Source organism: Gavia stellata, chromosome 19 (assembly GCF_030936135.1).
Source record: "Gavia stellata isolate bGavSte3 chromosome 19, bGavSte3.hap2, whole genome shotgun sequence".
NCBI classification, from domain to species: domain Eukaryota; kingdom Metazoa; phylum Chordata; class Aves; order Gaviiformes; family Gaviidae; genus Gavia; species Gavia stellata.
In genome coordinates this window covers 3323541-3348051 of record NC_082612.1, presented here as the reverse complement: position 1 = coordinate 3348051, position 24511 = coordinate 3323541, and the positions used below count along the sequence as shown (strand labels likewise).

Genomic DNA, 24511 nt, shown 5'->3' with positions numbered 1-24511 from the left:
CCTGCCTCCCTCACGGCGGCCAGCCCACTCTCCTTCTCCCGCTGCGGCGGGGCTGCCGGCCGCTCTCCGGTACCGCCGGTTGCGGCAGCCCGCCTTCCCTCACAGCCGCCCGCCCGGCTGTGCGGTGCGGCTGTTGCGACAGGCGGGCCGCGCGCGGCGGCTGCGCCTTACGGCGGGCCGTTGTCTCGGTGACGGTGCGTTTGGCGGGGGCCCGCCGCCGTCCAGCAGCGGCGCGTGAGGCCCCGGTCCCTTCAACCCACCCCCGCCGCGGCCTAACGGAGCTTCCCCCGTTCCCGGCCTCCCTCAGGGGGAAAGCTGCGGCCATGGAGAAGTACCAGGTGCTGGGGCTCGTGGGGGAAGGCAGCTACGGGGTGGTGACCAAGTGCAGAAACAAGGAGAGCGGGCAGATCGTCGCCGTCAAGAAGTTCCTGGAAAGCGAGGACGACGCGGTGGTGAGGAAGATCGCCGTGAGGGAAATCAAGTTGCTGAAGGTGAGCAGGGGGCTGTGAGGGGAGCGGGCCTGCGTTTTCCAGCAAAGTCAGACCAAACCGATGGCTTTGTGGTTAAATTTGTAGCTCCTCGTTCAGCTGGGAGACGTTTGTGTCGCACTACGACGTCTGCCGCATCGAGGTGGTTAGTACCGAGTGTGACCTTTTTATTTTGAACCTCCTGCAGTTACTACTCCAGCAACCTGCCCTGCTGCAGGCCAGGGGAACGGTGCAGCTGAGCCCGGGTGTTCCCTGGGGAGGGGGAGCAGCGGTGTGCGGGTCCAGCCTCTGCCGTGCTCGAGGTTCCTGGTCACAGCGTGTTTTGAATCCTAGTCAGGTGTTTAAATACCTTCGTGAAGGCAAATGTCTCCTTTAAGCAGAATAGCAGCCTTCGTGTCTGTGGTCTGAGTTTGTCTTGCAGTAAAGGTGCTAGTTGTTTGGAACTGATGGGTGTGGGTGAGATCTACCTGCAGGGAGCTGGTGGGTTCTTGGGAGGAAACTGCCTCCTGAGACTCCTTAATAGTCCTTCAAGGAGTGGTGTTTATCCAGTGAAGTTAAAGGATGAGTGTAAATTTAAGCCATTGAGTCAGTTTTGAAAGGGAAACACAGTTGATTCTGACCACGATTTACAAAGTATAACTAAGTCCAAACCACAAGAGACTTGATCAGGCCCTGTTTGTATTTCCATGAGCAGCCAAGCCATGGTGGATTAATTTAGCCTTTGGGTTGTAGCCTTGCACAGCTGCTTTTCCCTTTGGCTGGGTGCTGTGCTGGATTTGCCTGGCTAAACCTGACTTGATTAGAAGTCTGTTAATGTGCCCTGTATTGAGCGGAGAAAGGTATGAGGAAGGGAGTCACAAGGTCTTTCTTGCCTCCTGGTGGTAATTGTGACTCCCTGTGTTGTGTACCAAATTTGAGTACCTTGCTGCTGGCAACTTGCTGAAAACGAAAGAAATGCTGAACTTCTAAAACCTGCAGGTGAGTGGTGACCTGGATGCGTGACAGTGTGCCTAACCAGACTGGGTACCGGTCTTACCTGATACGGATAGCTGCTTCTAGGAAAGTTTTACTTAATTTTATTTTATTTTATTGATGGCACTTCCCTGGCAGGCTTGTACTGCCAGTGAGAGGCTGGAAGAGGATAGGTATCAAATTCCCTGAACCTTATCAATCAACAGCTAGCCCCTAGGCTGAAGCCAGCTGGCACTGATGTCATTTGCTGTTTGAGTGCATGATTTGCCTGTTATCAATTGTGGATGCTTTATAATCAGCTAAATGTCCAGTCCTACTTCAGCCTGTTGTCTTCTTATGAGTAGTGTTATGTGGTGTAGCCTCATTGTGTGGGTTGGTTTATTAAAGGTATTTCTCTTCATGGGCTGTAGATACTCTGTCTGGGAAAATACCCAGCAGCTTTAGATAAACAGGGGTTTGTGTGTATGCTCCTCAGTGTTTTGTAACGTGGTCTTCCTGCTTCCTCTCTTGGCTTTGTTCTTCCTACAGAAGCTTTTGCAAGTTCCTAAACCGTTTCACTGCCAGGTTTTTCTGCTGCGTGCCTTTGTGAATAGGATGCCAAGGATGCAGGGTGGCATTCCGTGCCAGGACGTACATCTGTTCTTCTACTTGCTTTTTTTTCTTTCTTACCGCCTTCAGCCCCTGTGTTTGCCACTGTAACCTCTAGCAGTAGTTGGAGCATTTTTCTTCTTCCCTTGTCCCACAGGTGGTATGCACAGAGAAGTGCTTGTCCCTGTGCCTGGGCACACATGGTAGTTTTAAGCGTTGAGACAGGGGTGATGTGTCTGGTGAAGAAATGAAGTCTTACTACAGTTGGAGTGCATTTAGGCTTTTCCTCTGATGCGGGGTGTTCTGGAGGTGGGAATACGTGCAAGCCTGCCTCCTCTCCTCTTGACTGCCACAAGTGTCTTTTCGCAAGTCTGCCAGACTATAGTCCCTGTGCTGTGAAGGAAAAAAGTCATCTCTGCCATCACCGCAAGAGCTACAGACCCCTAGAGTTGATAGAAATGCATGTGCTGGAGCTTGAGACGCAGTCAGCAGCTCCAAGCGTTGTCCCCTCAAACTCTTTTAAAGCAGATCCATGGGAGTCTGCATTGTATCTGATCTGTTGGCCAGGCTCGCTCAGTTACTGAGTCAAAGCACGTACCACCTCCCAGGTGTGTTGGGAATTGACTTGTTTTCCTGGGTAGACGGGAACTTAGCAAGGGGAACATTTCCATATATAGCTCAATAAATGTGGCCTCTCACAGTGAAAATAAATACCTAGAGATTTAATCTTTTTGCAGTTTCTCCACCTGCATGCTCCCTGTGAACCTAATTTTTTTTTTTTTTTTTTTTCTCCTGTTCTGTAGTTTGGGCAGAAATTTAATCATGGCTGAAAACGGCAAAACCTCTTCAGGTCTCCTGTGCTCGGAAAAAATTATTCTTGAGAAGAGAGGTTTATTTCTAATTGATCATCTTTTTTAAAATCTTCACTTTTCAGACCTTCAAAGAAATCTGGGTCTTTGACAGACCCAAGTGCAGGTTGGCTGGCACTCCCTCTGGACTGACAGAGCATTTCCCCTACAAGTCCCTGTGCTCTGCAGTCCTTGGTCGTGATCCCTGGGCTATGGTGCTGCCTTCAGGCAGTCTCCGGTAATACTTCCCTGCTAGGCTCCAAGGTAATAAATAACTGCGCATTGTAGCATGGTCTGTTTTGTTAAAGTGGTGTGTGATAAACCAGTGTTACAAATATGTAATGAATTGGAGCTGGATTCTTGGCTGGTCACAATGTGATGACAAAATAACTAGAAAATAGATTGGCTTTTTCTTCCTTTTCATTTAAGTTGCAGTTTTTTTCTCTAAACTATCTTCAGCTTTACCCTCTGCATAATATTGGAGAAAAAAAATCTCTTCAAGTCCTTGGCGTCTCAGTTTTCACTCTGAATCCACTAGACACAGTTTAATAGAAGCTGTTTAATTGTTAACACTATTGTAGGCAAGAATGCTGAACTTTCTTTTTGTCCATTCAATGTGCCTGTATTCTGGCACACGTTAGTTATTGTAAATGTGTATAAGCTGGCAGCACCAACAGAGGTGCTTTGGGTATGGTAAGAGCTTAAAAGAAGAGTCTTCTATCAGCCTTATTAGAAAAAATTAACATACAGACACTGAGCAGTTGGTGATGAATTTGTCAGCTAGGTAGAACAGAGAGGTACTGCATCTGCTTTTGTTTTTCTTATAAATAGGGATGTAAGAGACTTTTAAAAAGAGGACCTAGAGAAAGGAGTGACAGAGAAGAAGGGTAGAACTTCCTGGAAACATGGGAGAAAGACATGAATCAGCTTTGGGTTGTTGGGAGAGGCAAAAAGTGTTCTTAAAACATTGAGAGCTGTCTTCAGCAATCCTTTGAATCCTGTCTGGAAGGGGTAGCTAGCATTGCTCCTTGTGCCCTGCCCTTGATGAGAATATCTCCTACAGGAGTCTGAGGCACAGATACAGCGCAATGTTACGGGAAAAAGCTGTGTTTATTGCTGCTTGAGCTGTTTGTAAGCAAAATCAGCGAACCAGCAAGGAGTCTCTACAGCTCACCTGTCATGGCTAAACACCCTGTTCTTCTTCTCACAGAGGTCAGAGACATACTTGGCAGCATGCTGAACTTTCCAGTACAAACTGTCCTGCTTGGTCTTTCCTGCTAGCTCGGGGACCTCTGGATTTTCCTTTGCCATGACAAGTCTGTGGGAGATGCTGTTAGGTGCCTGCTGTCTCTCACGTATTAACCACATGCTCCTCTGGAATTCTTTTTGACTTCCTCAAGATTTCTCTCACGTAAGCTTGATCTAAAGCTTGTCAAGATCAGGGCACGAGTTAGTGTCGCCTCTTATGTGAGGAGAGTATTGGTGAGAAGCAGAATACATGAGATTTTCCAACAACAGAACAGTGTATTCTGAGCATCCCCATTAAGAAGAAATGTCCTTAGTCAGTGGGGTTTTTATTTTTAGGTTACAAAAACAGGTGTCTGCATATATAAGGTAGTGGAAATCCTCCAGCTAATGTTAAAAAAAAATAAAATTGGCAAAATAAAAGCTATTCTAAAATATCAGTGAGCTTTTTTAAGAATAAATCAATGTGAGTGCCATGACAAGAAGAGCATTCCAGGGCAGCACACCAGCTGGGTTGCAGTTAAAAATATCTGGTCATAGTTTACCCATTATATGCTGTCAAGCTCTCATAAAATATTTCCTGTTTTATAACAGCAACTCAGGCATGAGAATCTCGTCAACCTGCTGGAAGTGTGTAAAAAGAAGAAACGGTGGTATCTGGTGTTTGAATTTGTGGATCACACGGTGCTTGATGACCTTGAGGCGTTTCCAAACGGACTAGACTACAGCAGGGTTCGGAAATACTTATTTCAGATTATGAGAGGAATAGCATTTTGTCACAGTCATAATGTAAGTATGCACAAGAAGTCAACTCTGCAGTTAACCTTGAATGAGTAGATACAGAAGCCTATATTTTTGACCTATATTAAAACTTAGAGAAATAAAGCTTTGGCTGAAAAGGAAGAGGCAGGGCAGAAGGGCTGGACTGAATTTCATATAAAATGTCAGAGCTTGATGCCAGCTAATCCAGTAGTCTGGCTCTGACTGATATGTGAGAGTGTTTCAAAGGAAGGGTCCAGAAGTCCGTGGGGATCCAATACTTGGTGGCACCTTATTGTATGTTGGCTTATCTTGCAGAGGGAGAGAGTCTCTCTTTCAAAAGTTTGATTCTGATAGTGTCTGTGTAAACATGTAGGCTTGCTTTTTCTCTTCAGTGTTTTTAGTTTTCTGTTCTCAACTGATTTCTAAAAGGTTTGCCAATTTAATCATAGTTGTGTAACTATAGATGTATAAACACAGGCACATTTATTTATTTATTTATTTATTCATGTTGATGTTGGGGAAACTGTCTCTCTTACGAATTCTCACAATGCTCTTCACATTTAACTGCAGGACATGCCCATGGCCCTTGCAATACTTACAGCTTTTAAACTTGTGGTCAAGGCCAGATTTTCAAGCATAATAAATTGTGCCTGTTAAAGTACCTATGGTAAATACACCTGCAGAACATATGCAGAGAGATACCTAAAATAAACGCTTCTGCGTGCAAAAATTAGCGGTTCTGTGTTTACCTGTGGACTTGGGTCAGCACTTGTTCATTGACTGTGTGCACACAGCTGTCTTTTGCAGACTCCGTATATTTCCCATGCCTGCAAAAATGTAATTTTCTACCTGGACGTGAGAAAGCTACTATTTTTGGTGAGCCAGTCAATTTACTGTGTAGAAATGGGGGATTTATTTGTCTTGACCTGCTTTTCTCTGTGCAGATAATACATCGGGATATTAAGCCAGAGAACATACTAGTTTCCCAGTCAGGAGTTGTAAAACTATGTGACTTTGGATTTGCCCGTACCTTAGCAGCTTCTGGGGAAGCTTACACAGACTACGTGGCAACCCGGTGGTACAGAGCTCCCGAGCTGCTGGTGGGAGATACCAAGTATGGCAAGTAAGAGACTGGCAGGCAAGGCTGCAGAAGGGTTGTGGGGAGTTTGGTGGGGGGGATGCTCTGTTTTTTGGGAGGGCAGGGGACTGTTGCTTGGCAAACAGGTTAAAGGGATGCTCTTCAGCATTCCCTAGTTACTCACTTGTAAAGGTTTAAGCCTTTCTCTTCTCTCTGCCGCTCTGCAGCTAACTGCTGCCAGTGCTACGCTTTCCTGGCTCAAAAGGCGAGGAGAGCCCTCAGCATTCCTGGTCTGTTGTGTATAGGAGCTTTTCAGTTGCCGATGCTAGTATTGGGGGAGGCTATGATAGACCTCCCTCCTGTGCAGTTGGAGTCATGGAGGGAAGGAAGGAAGAAAAGTCCCTCCAAACAATTTTGGACAGACATTTCAGGAGGGAGGAGGTGGGATGAATGAGATTCTTCTTAACTGGGATCCCTGGTGCCACAAAAGCAGGTCAGGACTTAAACTGTGTTATTCACAGGTCTGTTAGTACAATTGTGCAGGTTTATGTATGTCCCTGCATTACTTAAACTTAATTTTCAGTAAATGTACCTGAAGAGCTGATGCATGCAGAAAGAAGAGCTGCTTACCTTTGTGCTCTCTGAAGTGCAAGGTTCTACTGATGTGTTATGTTGTATTAGTATTTTTAAAGCACTGGGTTTTGGAACCTGATTTTACATCTTTCAGGCTTCTGCTAGCAGTCATCTGCTTCAGGAGCTGAATCCTTGCCATTCATCGGAGCACTAGTAAGCTTGCAAAACAGCTGTCTTGCTGTTCAGGGGGGCAGAGTTGCCCTTGGGGCTTGTAACCTGCTGAAGATGTGCTATGCACTGGCTTGGCTCAGCCTTTAGATCAAAGAGATGAATGAAGCTGTGCTGAGCTGGGGTGTTGGGTTTTTTTCCCAGGGCTGTGGACGTGTGGGCTATTGGCTCTCTGATAACAGAAATGCTTACAGGAGAGCCCCTCTTCCCTGGAGATTCAGACATTGACCAGCTCTACCATATCACCAAGTGCCTGGGTAAGAACAGCCTGCTTAGTAATGAAGGGGTCATATACATTTTGACAGGGGGAGTAGGGTGTGGGGAGAAAGGCTGTGATGTGTGCTGAACTATTTCTGAGAGCGTGTGCTCTTAGCTCCCCCTCTGTAGAAGGTGCTGGGAGCTTGCAAGTACAGCATCAATTCATGGCGCACAGGTGGAAAAAGAACGACCCAGACGGTAGCCCTTACGGTAGTGCTGATCCAGTATTTCAGCCTCTCAAATGTTTCACGGGACTGTATTTCTTCCACGTGGTTGCTTTGTTCGTGTGATTCCAGGTAATCTAATTCCAAGACACCAAGAGTTATTCTATAAAAATCCCCTCTTTGCTGGCATGAGGTTGCCTGAAGTGAAGGAGGCGGAATCTCTGGACAAACGATATCCCAAGCTCTCTGCTGCAGTGCTAGATTTAGCCAAGGTAATGAACTGATTGTTTACTGTGAAGGTTTCTCTGTTTACTTGTCCTTTGCCTTGGGGGGCTGAATAGAGCCTACAGAAAGGGCTGGGGCTGTTAAACTGGCTTTCTCTCAACTACCCATGCAATGAGCAACTGCTTGGATTGGTAGCTTAGTGAAGACTGCAAGGATACGACAGCTACTGTCCTGGGTGACAGGGGAGACTAAGCCAGTCATCTCCAGAGCCAAAATGGTGACCGCATATCCTCCAGGGAGGATTTGTAGCACATAGTGCCCCACTGATGAAGTTTTCCAAGGAGATTCGAAGGTGAAGAAGGACTCGTGTGTTAAAAGCATCCCCCGTACACCTCACTGCATCAGTTGATCTTTTTGAAAGGTCTCCCAACAAGCTTTGCCCCTCGTCTGCTACCGAAGTGGATGCTTGGTAGGTGATACACAGCCCCGTACTACTTACTTGCTAGCAGAGCTGTGTGGATACAGTGTTTTCTGCCAGCCCTGCCTCTGCCTGATGGTGAAGGCATTGCAAGCAAGTAGGCTGGGATGGAACGGCATCCAAACATGTCCCTTGCTCTTGGAGCTATGTGTCTACTGTGTGGGAGTTAGGAAGCCTACAACTTTGTAATAGATTCTGAAGAATCCTTCCAGGGAGTGTTTTTGTGCTTTCACACAGTAGTCTGGAGCACCGATATGTTGGGTAACTAAAACAACCTAAAAACCACGTGGTTGTATTTGAAATGCCTAATGATCAAAATAGATTCTAAAGCCTTAGTCAAACAAATGTAACTGAAGATAAGGGAGGTTTACTGAGAGTGGAATGATCTATTTATATGACCAGTATTCCCTATGCAATGAGTCTTTGTGAGCATTAGTGATTGGAATGGAAGAAGCCAGCAAACATGAAACTTCTTTGGCAGTGCTGTCTGTTGGGCTCATCTCAATATACAGGCCCTAGAAGGGGGAGTTCTGCAGCTTTCTTCTGGACTTCACTCAGAAATGCTAGAGCCTTTGTTTCTTTTCTAATGTATTTGCCTTCTAATGTTTACGTTGATTTGACAGAAGTGTTTGCAGATTGATCCAAGCAAAAGGCCATCCTGTGCTGAACTCTTGCAGTGCGATTTCTTTAACAAGGATGGATTTGCTGAAAGGTAAACAGTTCACTTCTTGCTCAAAGCAGGCTAATATTAGAAGGAAGTTAAGCAGTTGTGCTTGAAGATTGCATGCTGGGTTTGCAGAGCTGACAGCCGTTGAATGTCTTGGGTTTTGTTTGGTTTTAGCTTCCTGGATATAGAACATTTGAAAGGGAACGCATTGCAGCGGCATGTTTGCCTCATTGCCTTGTCATGACATGAATTCATCAGTGTGAGCACCCAGTGTCACACCGTATTGGGTAGTACAGTCTTGCACTATATTCACTGTCTGCATCTACACTAGACTGGGATACAAACACCTGTATTGCTGTAATGTGAAAAGCGTGTGCATGTAAGATTTGATTTCTTAATGGATTCAACATATTTGGCTGGCTTCTCGTTAGCTAGAAAGGCATGGTTTGTTTGGTAACTTGAAAGGCTATAGGAGCCTATGCTGAACACCAACTGGGGATGATACTGAGATTAACAGAAGCCCTTTTTTTTTTTTCCTTTGAATGTAGATTTGCTCAAGAGCTTAAATTAAAGATTCAGAAAGATGCCAGAGACCATCAATTGCAAAAGAAATTAAAAATCAGCAAAAGGGACAAAGATGATGTTTTAGAAGAAAAAAAAATGCTTGGTGTCCAGGTTGGTCCCTCTTTGTTTTCCAAACCTGTATTATTTTTTGTTTTCATGTTTTAAAATCACTATGTAAGTATGTGCAGCAGTTTACGTTCATAGCAAAAATATAAGCATAATTGTCCATTTCAATTTTTTAAAAAAGACTAAGTAAGTGTGATGTGACAGAGAAGTTCATCTTTGGAGGCCACTGTGAGTCTAAACAGTGCTGAAGACCTTGTCGCCCGATTCAAGGCAGTACATTAGGCCTGTGCCCCCACAGCTGCGACACTCGGTGCAAAACAGCCTGCAGGCTGTTGTGGAGAAATTCTGTGCCTTTGATTCCAGCTGTCTGGCTGCTACAAGGTTGCTCTAGTGCTTGGCTCGGCAGTTTGCAAGTGGCTATTTGGCCAGTCCCTTAAAGGTAAACTACATTGTGATGCCATTACTGGCAAATATGGAGCTGAAGGGAGAATCGGTTAGGAAGCATAACTCATGTTGAATCACGAAAACATGCTCTTATGCTGTTGTTTACCTCTGTTAAAGCCCTGTCTCCAAAACTACATATTTTGCTTTCAATCAGATACTAAGGAATAGAGGCTTCAGAGTGACTTTGAGGTGATGTTGGGCTCAGTTCTTACTTCATTTCTTTGGAAGTGAGACAGGATATGGCTGTTCTCCCTCCATCATTTCTGATCCTATTCTAAGGTAACTTATTTACAGAGGGTGCTGGAACCCTGATGAGTCTCTTCCAGTTTGATGGAAAACAGAGGTTTTCTACTAAAGACAACTCTGTCTCCATCAAGTCCTTGCAGAATCGTGCAGGTTTAGGCTTTTGACGTTTTTTCCTGCATGCGCTGCTCTAAGCTACTTTTAAAACATAACCGTAAGAGAAAGATGGTGCTTTTCTTCCCAAACAGGATTTCAGCATTGACCAGAAGAGCAGACATGCAAAGCTATTGAAGGCGAAGCGCTCTAAAGCCGATGCAGAGAAAGCAGGCCGATCCTCCAACCTGAGCTCCCTCTATGACAGTGCAATCAATCCATTTAAAATAAGCCCTCAAACCAGCCTGAAAGATTCCAGCAGCAGCCTGGACTACGGCAAGAATGCAGGCATAGTTATCCCTCCCATCAACCAGAACCTTTCTCCCACTACAGTTGGGATGGGACCTGTGCCGGGGAACCTTAATTACAGGTATGGGAGCAGAGCTAGAAGAGCTTGTATCTATTGTCCCTGTTGCCGAGGAACTGTAATGTCCTGAGAGAGGTGCAGGGTGATGATGTGGGAATGCGAGATGTGGGTTTGGGACAGGACACGACTTGGAACAGCGCTTTCGTGGAGGACTGGATGTGGATCAGAAAGCCTGGCTTCACCTCGAGCAGCTGTGCATGTCCACACAGGCACCGGGTCTCTGTGTTTCTGCATTTGGCAAAGCGCTACTGGACAGCAACAGTTTGCCAGCTGCTGTGACACTGGCCTTTTTTTGACCCATGGCTTGTCCTTTGGACCAAACTTCTCTGTTAAGTGACATCACGAAGGATGTTCTCCCTGTGAGCCTTCTTTCTACACATTTATGACAGTGTTTCTGGGTGTCTTACATTTGTTGTTTTTATATTCACAGTGTTACCCCAGTTAATACAAAGTTTGGGGCATTTTTTATTACAGAGTCGATGAAAAGAGTAAAAAATACTTGAGCCCATTTCTGAAGCAACGGAAGCATTCTCCAGCGGGCCGTTACAGTGTAAGCTTGACATCAGTAAGTCGTCTGTCTTTTCCTCTTGGCAAAGGAAAAATAAATTGTGAACTCAAGTACGTTTTATTGTCAAGAATCCCATCTGTTGCAGCCTTCACCATAAGGCCCAACTAGAAATATTATTTTCTTTACTCCTTTTTTCTTACAGGTGTGTCATCTGTTATCCTTTGCTAATAGTTATGTTATATGAAACATATTTTGTGTCAGAGGACAATTTGAAATGAGGGGAGTGGTCCAACAGAGGATATCTGCGAGACTTGGAATATATCCACAGCCTCCTGCCTGGCCAGGAAAAGTAGACCATGTGTGCTGTGCAACTGAAGCAGAATTGAGGATTTTGGTTTAACGTGGTCAGGGTCTTATTTAGTCATGTCATAAATGCATTAAAAATTGATAATGAAAACAAGTGAAATGGAAGGCTTTCCACTGCACTCACTATCTAGGCAATATTCTTTCCATGCCAGCAGGAATGTTTGCCTTTTTACAGATAACTAATCCGAGCCATTCTCCAAGTGTTGTATTTTGTCTCTCTGAAAGCAATCTCGCTTAGATGATTGGGTTTTTTTGCTGTGGCTGTTCTGTTGTTTGTAATGTATAAATAACACTTGAGCAGAATGGATTCCTTTACACACATTAAAGTCTTTGCTTTTACTCTTGCGCAAGTTCCAGCTACAGTGGAACATTGCTGTGTTGATGCATTTTTAAGCTTGAAAGTAGCTTTGTTTTTGCTATATTTTCATGAGCTGGTACTTATGCCCTTGATTACAGGTGAATGTGAATGAAAAAAACATCCTGCAGGCAAATAGAAAAAAATGGGAATTCTCCAAGACAGATGTACGTTTGCCAGAACTAAATCATCTCCCTGAACTGAGAGGAGTGGAAGGTACGAGCTTTGATGTCCTTTAAATAAAATCTGGATCCTAAGTAAGTGGCAGGAAGCAGTGTGCATTAGAGCAGTCAACTCTTGCTTCCTTAACATGGTATGCGTTGGTTGTGTTTTGCAGCGTGGCATCCCAGATTTCTGAAGAAGGAAAATAAAACAGTTTCAGAGTCCCGTGTCCCTTCCCTTGCTGCGATTGACCTCCATAACCCAAGTCTGGCCTCACAGCAGGTAACAAAGCAATAAAATAGTTTGTGCTGCTCTGTATTTGTTTGGTTCGGGACTTTCTGAACAGCGTCACCCACAAATTTCCAGTGTGACTCTTAACAGAAGCGGAACTTGCCTTTGTTTCTTCACTAAGTAAAAGGACCTGAGGCCTTATGCTGGGGGAAAAGAGAAGGGTCCCAGATGAAACATGGGGCTCTATTTGTCTCTCTGAGGTTAGCTAAATACTAGATTCTCACTGCTAAGACAGACAACATGAGTTGTTGCTGTTTCAGCTGGCTGGATCAAGGTGGAAGCAAGCCTGATTCACCAGAGTTGAAGAGAGATCGGGAGGGACATGTGTTTTGAGGAGAACTGTTCTGGCTGTTTTAGATGTTGAGGGGCTGAGTGCAGTAGGGAGGGAGAAATTGTAGGAGCCAGGCATAGGGAGAGAAGGGGAAAACTTGCAACTCTCTTAAAGATTAGTTCCTCAGTAACATTGGGATGTTATTTGGGAGTTAGGTAATTCCATAGGGAGTCACTTCGGCTACCTTTCTTCCAGTTGAGGTTTGGCAGACTGTATTGTGGGGGGAGCATTTTTTTGAAGTCTGATTTAATCACAGAAAAGATTTGTTTCAAGTTGCATGTCGGCATTGCATATGTCCCTAGAAGGTGGTTTCTGATTGTTCTCTCTATTTGTACTACACTTGGAAATTGACTCTCTCTTTTCTTTTCTTTCTTCCCCCCCCCCCCCCCCCCCCCCCCCAATTTACAGCTGTCAGGGTCCTTGATGCCCGATGCGTCAGAAGCCAGTTTCCCCAGAGTTGACCACTAACCTTGTGGAGGAGATCACACCTGTCTGTAAAAGGTAGGCTTTCATTTCTGCACTGTAGCCTTCTGATGGCTTTAATTTCTGCAGCGTAACCTTCCGGTATCTTTCAAATGGATAGTTTCATGAACACTTACCTAGTTAGGGGGTGCAATGGGAAAATGCTTTTACACTTCACATTCTTGATTAGAACAGACTTCTTAAGGAGGACAGCACACAGCTTTCTTCACAGATACTGAAGTTGGCTGTGACAGGTAAATCATTTTCCTGAGCTGAGGTGCTGGGCATTGGTGTTGGAAATTAAGTAGCCCACAAAGTTGGGGGTTGAGGAAGCTGACAGAGTAACAAAAAGGGGAAAGTGTCTGCCTTCATGTGAGGAGTGGAAAGAGATGGCTTGTATGTACAGCACTGTCTGGTGCATCACAGAAAATGGACTTGCAAGAAGTGAGAAAAGCATTTTGGGGGGGGCTTGTCAAGCTTAACATTAGGGAAAAATTTTAGTTAACTATGTCATGCAATCTAAATTTCTTTAATGTAGCTGTTGATACCTCAGTGCTCTCTGAGCGTGAGATAGGAGTCTGGGAGAGAAGGAGGCTTAGGAGAGTCCTGGCTGTGTGGTTGACTTGTAGTCTTAAGATTGAAATACTAAGTTTGAACTCTGCCACTGTATCTGCACTTTGACTTAGCATTGCATCTTATCATTCTAGATTGTTTTAAGCTGAGGCTTTTAAATATGGTTTTAATAGTTTCTCATCTTGCCCATCGAAAGACATGCAGTTCTCCAAGTCATTTTGTCTGAAAAAACAAGTCATAGAAAAAATTGTGTGGGTTTTTTTGTTGTTCTGTTTTTTTCTATTGGGGTATTGTTACCTCTTGTTGCTCACCAGCTTCCAGGGAGTCTGCTGTATGTGTTGGAGTTTGTCTCATCCTCTTGAAAGTGAGAACTGCAGTGCTTAGCTGAGGGTTTTTACTCTCATGATCACCCCTCTTTTCCTCACTGAGGCAGGGCAGAAGGACTGCACCTTCCAGAGGGAGCAAAAGTTGGGGAGAATTAAGAGGGAAGGAGACAAGGTGCTCTGGAAGGGTCTCCACAGGCTGTGCTCCAAAATCTCACCGGCTCTATTGGAACCTTGTGTGCTGCATAGATGGGCTCTACTCAGTGCTCTGGGTACCCTGGTGCTGCCAGCCTGCACCTCCAGGGATTCTCCCTGTGGCTGCAGGGACCACCAGGCACCACAGCCTCCCTCCTCTCTTAGTCAGTGTTAATTACAGATAGCCACGAGCATGTCACGGCAATACTCTTAACATCCAGATGCAAACTGTGCATCTCAGTTTTTTCTTTTGGGCTCTGGTGTTTCCTTTTTGAGGAGAGGGAGCAACTGCTGACTCTGAAATCTCTGCACGAATACTGCCCATGCTTTTAATCTATATGAGTGTATCTGTCACTTACATTCGTGTGATGTCATGGCTTAATGCTACTAGGAAGAAAGAAGAAAAAACATGGGGCTGGGAAGCAATCGTGATAATAGAAGTGGGGTGAAAAAGAAACCTTACTAAAGTTGTCTCATCTGTGAAGCACAGAGGTGTAAGTGCACAGCTTTAGCAAGGTAAGGATGGGTAATAAATCAAAATAAAGGAAGCGTATCATCAGGGAGTATCCTGTGGTTTTGTTAGCCTGTCCATAACGTCATTCTGCTTTTCTCCTCTTGATGCAGGTGGCTGAAACAGTGGGAACAGTCCACCTGAGCTTCCAGGTGCTAAAACTGCAAGGTCTCTGCAGGAGAGAGGAGGATCCCTTACTCTCTTGTTAGTGCAGCAGACTGCCGGGGGAAGTGGCTCGGGTCCAGTCCGAGAACAGAGCTCGCACTGCCATTGCTGCTGGATTTCTTGCAAAACAGCTCCTGAAATGTTGACTTTCTGGCCCGGGGCCAGGTCTTGTCTGAGGCTGCTGAGAGAAAAATAGTGGTTATTGGTGTGTGACAAGGGCAGAAGCTGGTTTGGAGGATTTTGAAGGAAGCTGGGCTTTCTTACGTCTAACTGCTGCCCTCTTGAGGGTTTTCTTTTTAAATGAATAGTGAAGAGAGTAGATAGCTGCTGAATTTGCCATGTTTCGGTGGGCTACCTGATCTGTATTGGAAAGCACCTTTGCCTTGACAAAAATGTCATTGAAGAAAATGTTTGTGCAAGAAATACAACATGTAAATGTGCCCAACTGTTGCTTTGAAACCCTTGCTGATGCTCAGCAGCATGTGTGACCTTGTGTTAGGTTCCTTTTCCCTCTGTGCTTTCGTCCACCAGTCTTTGGGTGTTTTTCTTTTGGGTCTTTAACTGGGCCTGTTGTCTGGCCACACTGGGTGGATGTCTGGCTGCTGTTGATGGTGAAGGAAGAATATCGATGTAGAATACTGAGCGGTCATGCAGGTGGCATGTGAAATGGCTCCTGTGAGTCATCAGTCCTTTAGGATTCCCTTTTGGGGGAATGGGATATGTAAGTGTAAAACTCGACAGTGGCTTGTGGGGAGAGAAAGTTGGCATCGCTTTTATCTTGGGACTGTTACGAGACCATTTTTGCTTAACTGCCCTCAGGTTGGCTGTAGTCAGTCAGTTCTACGGTGTCCCTGCGTTGCTCACTACTCTGTTTTCCAGCAGCTCGAGGCTGCTGTCACAGCTCACACCCCTGTACGGTGTAGTTCATTTTGGAACTTGTCTTTCCACAAAATGTGCCCTTTCCCATTGATGTATCATGGAAGAATACAGTATGAATGCCATCGTATTTAGAGCTTTGTGGCTATGCGGTGTTTTGGCATGTACATTAAAATTTGTAAGTAAAAGGGTATTCAAATCCCAAATTTCTTCATACTAGTGTGTGCTTACAAACGTAAGATGTGCTCATGTATGTCTTCCCTGGACTTGGTGTTATCTCTGCTCGTTTATGTTGGTGGTATTACCTGCACTGAAAAATAGAACTTTTGATTCAGTTTTTATTTAACAGTTGACATCATGTTTCTTGCAACCATTGACAAGCACCGGTTCCTAATGTCCCTCAGCAGCATCTGGCCAGCACGTAGCTGACCGTGCTCATCCAGTGTGCCCTTCCCAGCTCGGCTGGCCTACGGGCGATAGCACCGCTCCCTTCCCATTGCCATGCCTCTTCTGCGCCGCTGAGGAGGCTGAGGGGAGACCTCATCGCTCTCTACAGTTACCTGAAAGGGGGTTGTGGGGAGGGGGGTGTTGGTCTCTTCTCCCGAGTGACGGGACAAGAGGAAATGGCCTCAAGTTGCGCCAGGGGAGGTTCAGGCGGGATATTAGGGAAAATGTCTTTCCGGAGAGAGTGGTGAAGCCTTGGAAGAGGCTGCCCAGGGAGGTGGTGGAGTCACCATCACTGGAGGTGTTCAAGGAACGTGTGGATGAGGCATTGCGGGACGTGGTTTAATGGGCATGGTGGTGTTTTTTGGTTGATGGTTGGACTCAATGATCTTACAGGTCTTTTCCAACTTTATGGATTTTGTAATTCTGTGATTCTATGAACTGCTCCAGGGTAGCCCAGCTGCACCCATAGCCCCTATTCCCAACTGACCACAGCAGTCATTTAGCTAGCCGTGGGCAAACGCAACCAACCTACTTGCCTAAAATTGACCTACTGCGCATTCACCAAGGCCCCGGCGAATGGAGCGGCCCCCAGCCGGGGCCGGGACCCTCTCCCGCTGCCAGCACCAAGATGCTCAGCCTCGACACCCATGGGTGGTGGGTCCTTGTCCCCTCCTGGGAGACACGCGGGGGAACCCGCTGTCCCTGTGCTGCGCGGACGGCCAAGACCTCTGCGTTTAGTATTTGGGGAGGGGGGAAAAGAAGGGTTTGGGGGGAAGAGTGAGGGTTTTGGAGCGGGGCAGAGGAAGGTGGGGGGTGCAGGTTTTGGGGGCGGGGGGGAAAGAAAGGTTTAAGGCCAAGGGGGGGCTAATTTGAAAGCGCTGTTACAGACCGCTGCCGCACGCAGCCCCGCGCCTGGGCCCGGCCCTCCGGTAAGCGCCTCTCCGCCTCCGGAAGCGGAAGCGGCGGGGCGGCCGGGCAGGGCCGGGCGGCCATGGCGGCGGGCGGGGAGGAGGAGGGCTGCGAGCACTACCGGCGCGGCTGCCTGCTGCGGGTGAGGCGGTGGCGGGGCGGGGGGCAGGCGGCGGGGGTTGCCGGGGGCGGGCGCTGAGGTATGCCGTGCCGTGCCGTTCGCAGGCGCCCTGCTGCGGGAAGCTGTACGCCTGCCGGCTGTGCCACGACGGCGCTGAGGGGCACCGGCTGGACCGCTTCCGCGTGGCCGAAGTGCAGTGCACACGCTGCCGTCTCCTGCAGAAGGTGGGTCCGGGGCGGGGGGCAGAGGGCGCCGCCATTTCGGGGGGGGCGCCATTTTGAGGGGGGGCGCGCCGCCATTTCGAGGGGGGGGCGCCGGCGCCGCCATGTTGTGTGGGGGGCCGGGCGCGCACACCTAACGGCCGTCTCCCCGGTGCGGCGGCAGGCCCAGCAGCGCTGCGAGGGCTGCCACAGCCTCTTCGGCGAGTACTACTGCGGCATCTGCCACCTCTTCGACCGCGACAAGAAGCAGTACCACTGCGCCGAGTGCGGTATCTGCAGGTGCGTGTGGGGCGGGCGGGCGGGCCCCTCGGCCCGCAGGGACCCGGGCCCTGCCCCGCTGGGGCGGGGAACCGGGCGGGGCGGAGGGGAGGGAACGGCCCCGGCCTGACGCTGTTCTCCTCAGGATTGGTCCAAAGGAGGACTTTTTCCACTGTTCAAAATGCAATTTATGCCTCGGCTTGAGTCTTCGAGGAAAGCACAAGGTAAGAATACACCGCTTCACTCCACATCTTAAAAAAAAAAAACACCTTGAAAATGAAAGCTGGCAGTGCCTCGGCTCCATCCAAGGCCGTACGGACAAGGAGAGCAGCAGTTTCTCTTTCTCTGAGCGCACCTAACAGCAACACAGAGCGCTTCTGGGCTGGCTTTGCTAGCAGTTGAAGCTGTAGAAAATAAACCTTTTTATCTCCTTTTTCCCTTTCAAAAGGAGGTGTTGATTGCAAATCTGACGTGTAAGTTGGAGCTCCTGTTCCAGCTGCAGCGTAGGAAAAGCTAGGCTGCTTGCCACTGCAGGAGTTCCGGGAGCCCTTTTCTTATGTGTACTTTCAAGCTGTTTGGTTTTTTATACACTAAGCTACTATTAAGTCTCAGCACTTCAAACCTAAATGCAAACAGTAATGTTTCATACATCTTTTTTTTTTAAAGGAATTTTAGAATTTAGAAAAATGCAGATACCCATGCAGTAGCATAACCTTTCTTTTTTTTCTTTGTAAAGTGTATTGAAAATGTCTCCAGGCAGGACTGTCCGATATGTTTGGAGGTGAGCTGCTTCTTTTCGACTTTGGGATTTGCGTGTGGCTGTATTTTTGACTGTGTTTCAATTAATTTTCTTGGTTTTTGTTTGATACTTGCCTCGAACCAGGATATTCACACATCTCGTGTTGGAGCTCATGTTCTGCCCTGTGGTCACCTTCTTCACAGGTAAAGCATTGCAGATACTTGAGAAAGGGGAATAGCTGCTGCCCTGTGTGTGGCATTTCTTCAGCGGTACTACAGGCCTGGTTAGTCTGTATCAGCTACTTGCAGCTGGTTTCCAAGGGACCCACACAGTAGGGGATAGTCTCTATTGCATCAGGAAATACTTTCTTTAGAAAGGTTGTCTTCCTTCCACAGTAAATTTTGGCAGTGACGGAGGGACCTCTGTACTGTTCATTCTAAATTTTCCCATCCTGTAGGAAGTCCCACCTTGGTGCCAAAAACAGTTGCACGATGGTTTTAAGAGGTTGGTGGCAGGTCATCAGTTAAGTTTTACATTCTTCCCTTAAGACAGCCCCCCAAGACAATGGAACACTTTGTTGCGCTACAAAAGCTGCCAGCTCTGTCGGGATTTTGAAGTGATGTGATATATAGCGTTAGGTGCCTTTGGAGGATTAACTACCACGTTTCCTTTCCATTTTCCCTTTCTGCTTCTGTCTTGTGTTACAGACACAGCTTTTTGTCACTCCGTTGGCTCTCTTGGTTTTTCCCCCGTTGTTTCTGTGTGCTAAGTGAGTGGCCTCTGTGTTGGATCTAGGTCCCTCCAGACTGAATCTTCCCTCAACTCCTGTCCATCTTAAACTTAACTTGCGATGCATCACACTCCATTTTTTCAGCAAACTTGGACCACACAGTCTTTGTTACAGTGTTGACTCTGTTCCCTCGTGTTACGCTAGAAGACCTTAGAATGGAATCAAATGTGCTTTGTTGCCTAAGTGCCCAGTGATTTTGCTGGGAAGCTTTCTTCTCGCTTGGGCTCAGGATATATTTTAGCTTCTGGTTTGGGGATAGCTGTGTGCCTTTTTCCTTTGTTCAGTCCAAATGTGTTACCAGTCAGTAATAGCGTTCTTCTTACTGAACTTCTCATTGTGTTTTCTTTTCAGAACATGTTACGAGGACATGCTAAAGGAGTAAGTATTTCTAAACATCTCTTCTCTTAATACTGTAGTCCAAACAGATTACTTCAGGAGGCAAAGATGATCATGCCAGTCCTGTAGCGAGTAACTTAAAGCCAACTCCTAAAGGGATCAGGGGTCTTCGATTGCCAGTTCTGTTTGCGAGAACCTTATCGCTCTCTACAACTACCTGAACGGAGGTTGCAGAGAGGTGGGTGCTGGTCTCTTCTCCCAAGTGACAAGTGACAGGACAAGAGGAAACGGCCTCAAGTTGCACCAGGGGAGGTTTAGGCTGGATATTAGGAAAAATTTCTTCACTGAGAGAGTTGTCAAGCATTGGAACGAACTGCCCAGGGAGGTGGTGGAGTCACCATCCCTGGATATATTTAAAAGGTGATTAGGGACGTGGTTTAGAGGTGGACTTAGCAGGGTTAGGTTTATGGTTGGACTTGGTGATCTTAAAGGTCTTTTCCAGCCTAAATGATTCTATGTTGTGGTGTTTCTCTTTGACTGGTATGATATGAAACTTGTGCTTTTGGGTGGACTTGTTTCATGGTCCCACTCCATCTTCTGATTTAGAAATTTTTTTTTTTCTTTCCCTTTCTGCCAGAGGTTACAGGTGTCCTTTGTGCATGCACTCGGCTTTAGATATGACAAGGTACTGGCGTCAGCTGGATGACGAAGTAGCACAGACTCCTATGCCCACGGAGTATCAGAACATGATGGTGGAGGTAAGAGACGAGGCTTGTGCCGATGACGTCTATGTTCTTGGCAGATCTGCGCCTTTGCATTACTGGCAGTAGAGGGCACCTAGGAACTTGTCCTGGATGGGAAGTCAACCTGATGGTTAGGGAATGTTGAAGGAATGCCATGTGAGGGCTTACAGTATTCATCTACTGGGTTTATAAACACAAAAAAACCCCACCCCCCACCTGCACTCTAAAAATAACCAACCCCAAAACCACAACCCCTTAGTGTTGTAGTATCACACAGCAGAGAAACGGCTTGGTCTTTGGAAGTATCTTGCTTTCTCCAGTATTGTTAGATGCTGTCATAGCAAAAAGCAGGAACATCTGGTTTTTAACAGCTTGGAGCTTCGTGTTCCGGACTAAACGTGGTGGGGTTTCTGCAAAAATACTCAGCTGTTGATTTGTGCAAGGCTGGCAGATAGAGACGACTTCTGTTTCCTTTCTGTTTCTTTTTGTTAACTCAGAGCTGTGAAACTGGTTGCTGTTTGCAGGTAATGCTGACTTAAAAGGCACCGGTCATTAATGTTTCAGTTGCATCTGTTACGGTGTAGACAACCCATCCTACCGACTCTCGGAGTCAGGATATTTGGGAAAAACCTCTTTACTGTCTATTTTGAGAAGAATGCTTACTGGCCTGCCTTGCACAGCAGACTGGCTAATCTTAACTAGCTGCTGTTAACCTGCTCTCATCTTCACTTGAGGGTTTCTCTGGTGGTTTCCTACATCAAGAGCAGAAAGCAAAGCATGTCTATCCCTGACTCATGCAAGGAGTCACCTTGCCATACTAAAAGTAGCTGCTCTGCGATTACACAGTGTGATCTGGGTAGTTACAAATGGAAAAGTTAAATCAGCCCTGCTGTCTTCAAGAGGAGATATTTTCTCCTTTGTCCTCTGGTGGGAAACCAGTTCTGTGGTTGCTAGAAGCGTGATTGTAGTATGTTGTTGAGTGTCCTGCGGATGCTAAAGCCTCTCTCTCTCTCTCTTTTCTGCGTGTGTAGATCCTTTGCAATGACTGCAATGCCCGGTCTACAGTGCAGTTCCATCTCCTAGGCATGAAGTGCAAAAACTGTGAATCGTACAATACGGCCCAAGACGGAAGATGCCGGCTGCCTTTGGAGGAGCAGTGACCAACATACACACTGCATTCGGCTGGACGAGGAAGACTCTGCCATGGAAAAGACTGTCTATTTAAAAAAACACTTGCCAGTAAAAATTCGAAGTTGTCACGGCACCAATGAAATGGTTACAAGATCTAATTAATGCTGGTGCAAGGGAGTTTTGCTAATCTGCCCCCCTCCCTAGTACCTGGGGCAGAGCGCAGTCTGGCCCCTCAGGAAATTCTCCACCAAGCAGTGTGATGCCCGATGAAGGTTAGATTCTGGAGAGAATTGGCACCCTTTAAAAGAGCTGTTTACAGAGTCGGAGAAGAGACAGCCTAGAAGAATAACTAATGAGATGGCAGAATGAGAAATTATAAGCAGCTGACACAGCAGAAGATGTTTTGGGGCAGCTGAAGGTTGTGAGCATAACAGGAGGTGGAGGTATAGCTGTTCGGTTGCAGCTGCTGGGGAAAATTGGTAGCTTTCAGAGTGGCCTTTTTACATAAAGCTGACATCTGCAAAGTTTCACGCAAGTACGTTTTGTTCCTTTTAAATGACGTGTTTGTTCTAGGGCCTCAGAGCCGTCGGCGCAAGTGGATGGAGAGGGTGAACTAGCAGAAATTCCATCCCTTGGCTTGGTTTGTTGACACGTGCGTGCACACGGCACGCGTACAGAATTGGTTTTGGAACAAGGCCGGCTTGCCTGCGTACGTGCGATGAACAGCCTAAAAATCTAGCCGCGAGGCTGCCGTTCTCCCCCAGACGCCCATCTGACCTGCTATCTGTTCACTTAGCTTCCTTTGCTGGCTGCAGTCGCGTTTACACCCGTTTCTTCCTCATTTTGCTTTACTCGCTTACAAAGGCTGAGGTGTCGTAGGGTGTTAGGCGTATCTGTAGCTTGATATTTTGATGGTTAAGTATGCCAAGTGAAGCACGTACTGTTGTTGTGTCAGGATTGACGTCGGGCCATCTAATTGGGCTGAGCCTGAGGTGTTTGCTAAAGTAACAGCAGTTCATAGAGGCACTTGAGTAATGCGGGGACCAATTTTCTGTCGTTTGGGGTTTTTTTTTAACGGTATCTGATTTCATTGGGGGGCGAGAATGGAGGATGGAGGAATGCTTTTAAAAAAAAAAAAACAGGAAAAAAAACAACAAACCTCTCTACCTGTCTTCATGTAATATCCTGCCCAAGGTGTTTTGCAGTCTAAATATTACAGAAAGTTTCTTAGTTTCTCAGAATTTCAGAACGTGCAGGTAGTGTTCAATAATGAAATACGATACATGAAAAAGAGCCCAGTTACTCTTCACCATACAGCTACTTGTTTTTAACTTGTTTACTGTAAAACAACGGCTTTTCTTCTTAATCTGGCAGTGCCCCTTCATGTATGAAATGCTAGGACTGGGATGATAGTGTTACTGCAGCTTGCCTTTACTGGAGTATCTTGTTCTGAAGCACTTTTCTCACTGCTATAAATAAACGTAAAATAACTTCTATTAAAACCAATTACACGATGTGGGATGTGCTCTCTTTTTACACACGTAACTTCCCTGCTGAGTTTATGATTCAACGCTGCAAAACAAGGGTCAGATGTCTGAATGTGGGACCTCTGGGTCTCTATTATGAAAACACTGGTCTTCACAGCCCCTATACTGCCGTATTTCGGTGGTACCAGGTGAGGGGGTCTTGCCCACAGCGCGGAAGGGGACTGGTCCCAGTCTGGGCTCCCCAGTACTGGAAGGGCTGGGATGAGTTGGAGCAAGTCCAGCGTGGTGACCCGAGGTGGGCAGGCAGACTCAGGGGGCTCTCCCAGGGAGGAGATGGAGCCAGGCTCCTCTCGGAGCTGCCCGGCACCGGGATGGGAGGACAAACGTTTTGGCTGTGTGGGTGGCCAGGTGCCGGATCAGGCCCAGAGGCTCTCTGCATCCGTCGCAGGCAGCTTGCGGTGCTGGGGCTGGCTCTGAGCGGCGGCTTGGACCCCACCTCTGCTGCAATGGGACACCATCAGTTACCCACGCTCTGCTTGTGTCTCGCTGCGGGGAGGTCGTGTTACCCTTGGGAGACTCAAATTTTTGCAGAAATACATAAATCTGACACAGCAGAGCCCCTCCTGCATCGCTGAACCTCTCTGGAGAGAGCGGGATTGTCTCTGCCCAGGACAGCACCACACCGCTTGTCTCCTTACTCCTTCGCAGCGCTGTTTTATAGGCGAGCGGTGAATTAACCGTGCAGCCGTGCTGGGCGGGGGAGGCCCCATCAAAAGCGAAACCAGAGCGGCTTGCGTCATCCCAGCAAGCTGTGCCAGGAGCAGAGCAGCTGCCGAAACCCAGTTTCTTTGGGTCCCAGCTCATGTCCCTGCTCTCCCACCCCAAACCTGCCCCCGCCATCCTGCCCCTTCCGAACTAGGGGAACGCGGTTGGCTGTAGCTACGCGCACGGCAGAGCGGGCGCTTTGGGTTGAGGCTGGTTTCCTCCACTCTCCGCGGCACTTTGGACGAGTCCCATGGTGAGGAACCATGTGTGGGGCCAGGTGGGCTGCATCAGCTCATCTGGAGCCCATCAACAGCCTCGGGGCTGCCCTGGCTGGGAGCAGGGTGTTCGGTGAGGGAGCAGGTCGGGCTTCTGTCCTCCATTCTACTGGATCATCTCCCTGCCTTTGGGGGTGCTTCTGGGGAAAGGTGCTTTTCGGAGGTGTCGTGGGGGGGTATGGGCTGTGCTGGGCACCAAGTGGGGGTTTCTCCTGGGGGGGCTGCTGTTAAAATGAGGGAAGCTTGGGGGGGACTGCGTTGTCTTCGGAATTTAAAGCGGAGAAGGAGAATGGTTTGGCTCCTTGCTGTCTCCCCAATCCTCTCACGAGTGGGGTTTGGGGTTGGCCATCCTGGGGAGTGTCTCTCCGAGGGGATACGGGCTGGGACGGGGCTGGTTTGGCTACGGGACTGTGAGTCCCTGCTGCCACGTGCCTATCGAGTGAGGTCTTCCCACGGTGCTGACATCACTGCTTGACTTAAGCTCTTGTAGACGGTACGAAGGACTCTCCTCTTGCTTGTGGATGATGCTTTGGGTTCCTCCGTCGAAGCAGGCAGCGAGGCTCCCTGCTGCTTTGCAGCACCGTCCAAACGTGTGCCATCACCTGGTGACTCCGCTACCCTCTCCGGATGGAGACCTGCTCCCAGGTAAGCCGCGAGGGCCGATGGGGTTGTCATCCCAGAGCTTTGTGGCCTTGTAGGGAGATCCCAGCTGAGCCAACAGAGCCGTGCGGAGTATTTCTTGAATTGGGAGGGAGCAGCA

General features: G+C 47.5%; 2 protein-coding genes across 3 annotated transcripts; both read left to right on the top strand.

Moving 5' to 3' along the window:
* Positions 1–255: 255 nt before the first annotated feature.
* Positions 256–15723, top strand: CDKL2 (cyclin dependent kinase like 2). 2 transcript variants are annotated; one of them, XM_059826784.1, is made up of 13 exons: positions 256–491; positions 4736–4930; positions 5848–6026; positions 6927–7039; positions 7337–7476; positions 8531–8619; positions 9123–9249; positions 10140–10414; positions 10886–10961; positions 11742–11856; positions 11978–12084; positions 12833–12925; positions 14602–15723. In XM_059826784.1, the coding sequence occupies exons 1-12, from the start codon at positions 324–326 to the stop codon at positions 12890–12892; spliced, it is 1644 nt and encodes a 547-aa protein (XP_059682767.1). In that variant the 5' UTR covers positions 256–323; the 3' UTR covers positions 12893–12925; positions 14602–15723. The 2 variants fall into 2 exon arrangements, with proteins under 2 accessions (XP_059682767.1, XP_009812180.2); XM_009813878.2 differs by having other exon boundaries at positions 10886–10976.
* On the top strand, positions 15302–22730 carry RCHY1 (ring finger and CHY zinc finger domain containing 1). The gene is made up of 10 exons (XM_059826724.1): positions 15302–15328; positions 16989–17027; positions 17111–17230; positions 17391–17506; positions 17631–17709; positions 18222–18266; positions 18369–18427; positions 19366–19392; positions 19988–20108; positions 21125–22730. The coding sequence occupies exons 1-10, from the start codon at positions 15302–15304 to the stop codon at positions 21251–21253; spliced, it is 762 nt and encodes a 253-aa protein (XP_059682707.1). The 3' UTR covers positions 21254–22730.
* The last annotated feature ends 1781 nt before the right edge of the window (positions 22731–24511 follow it).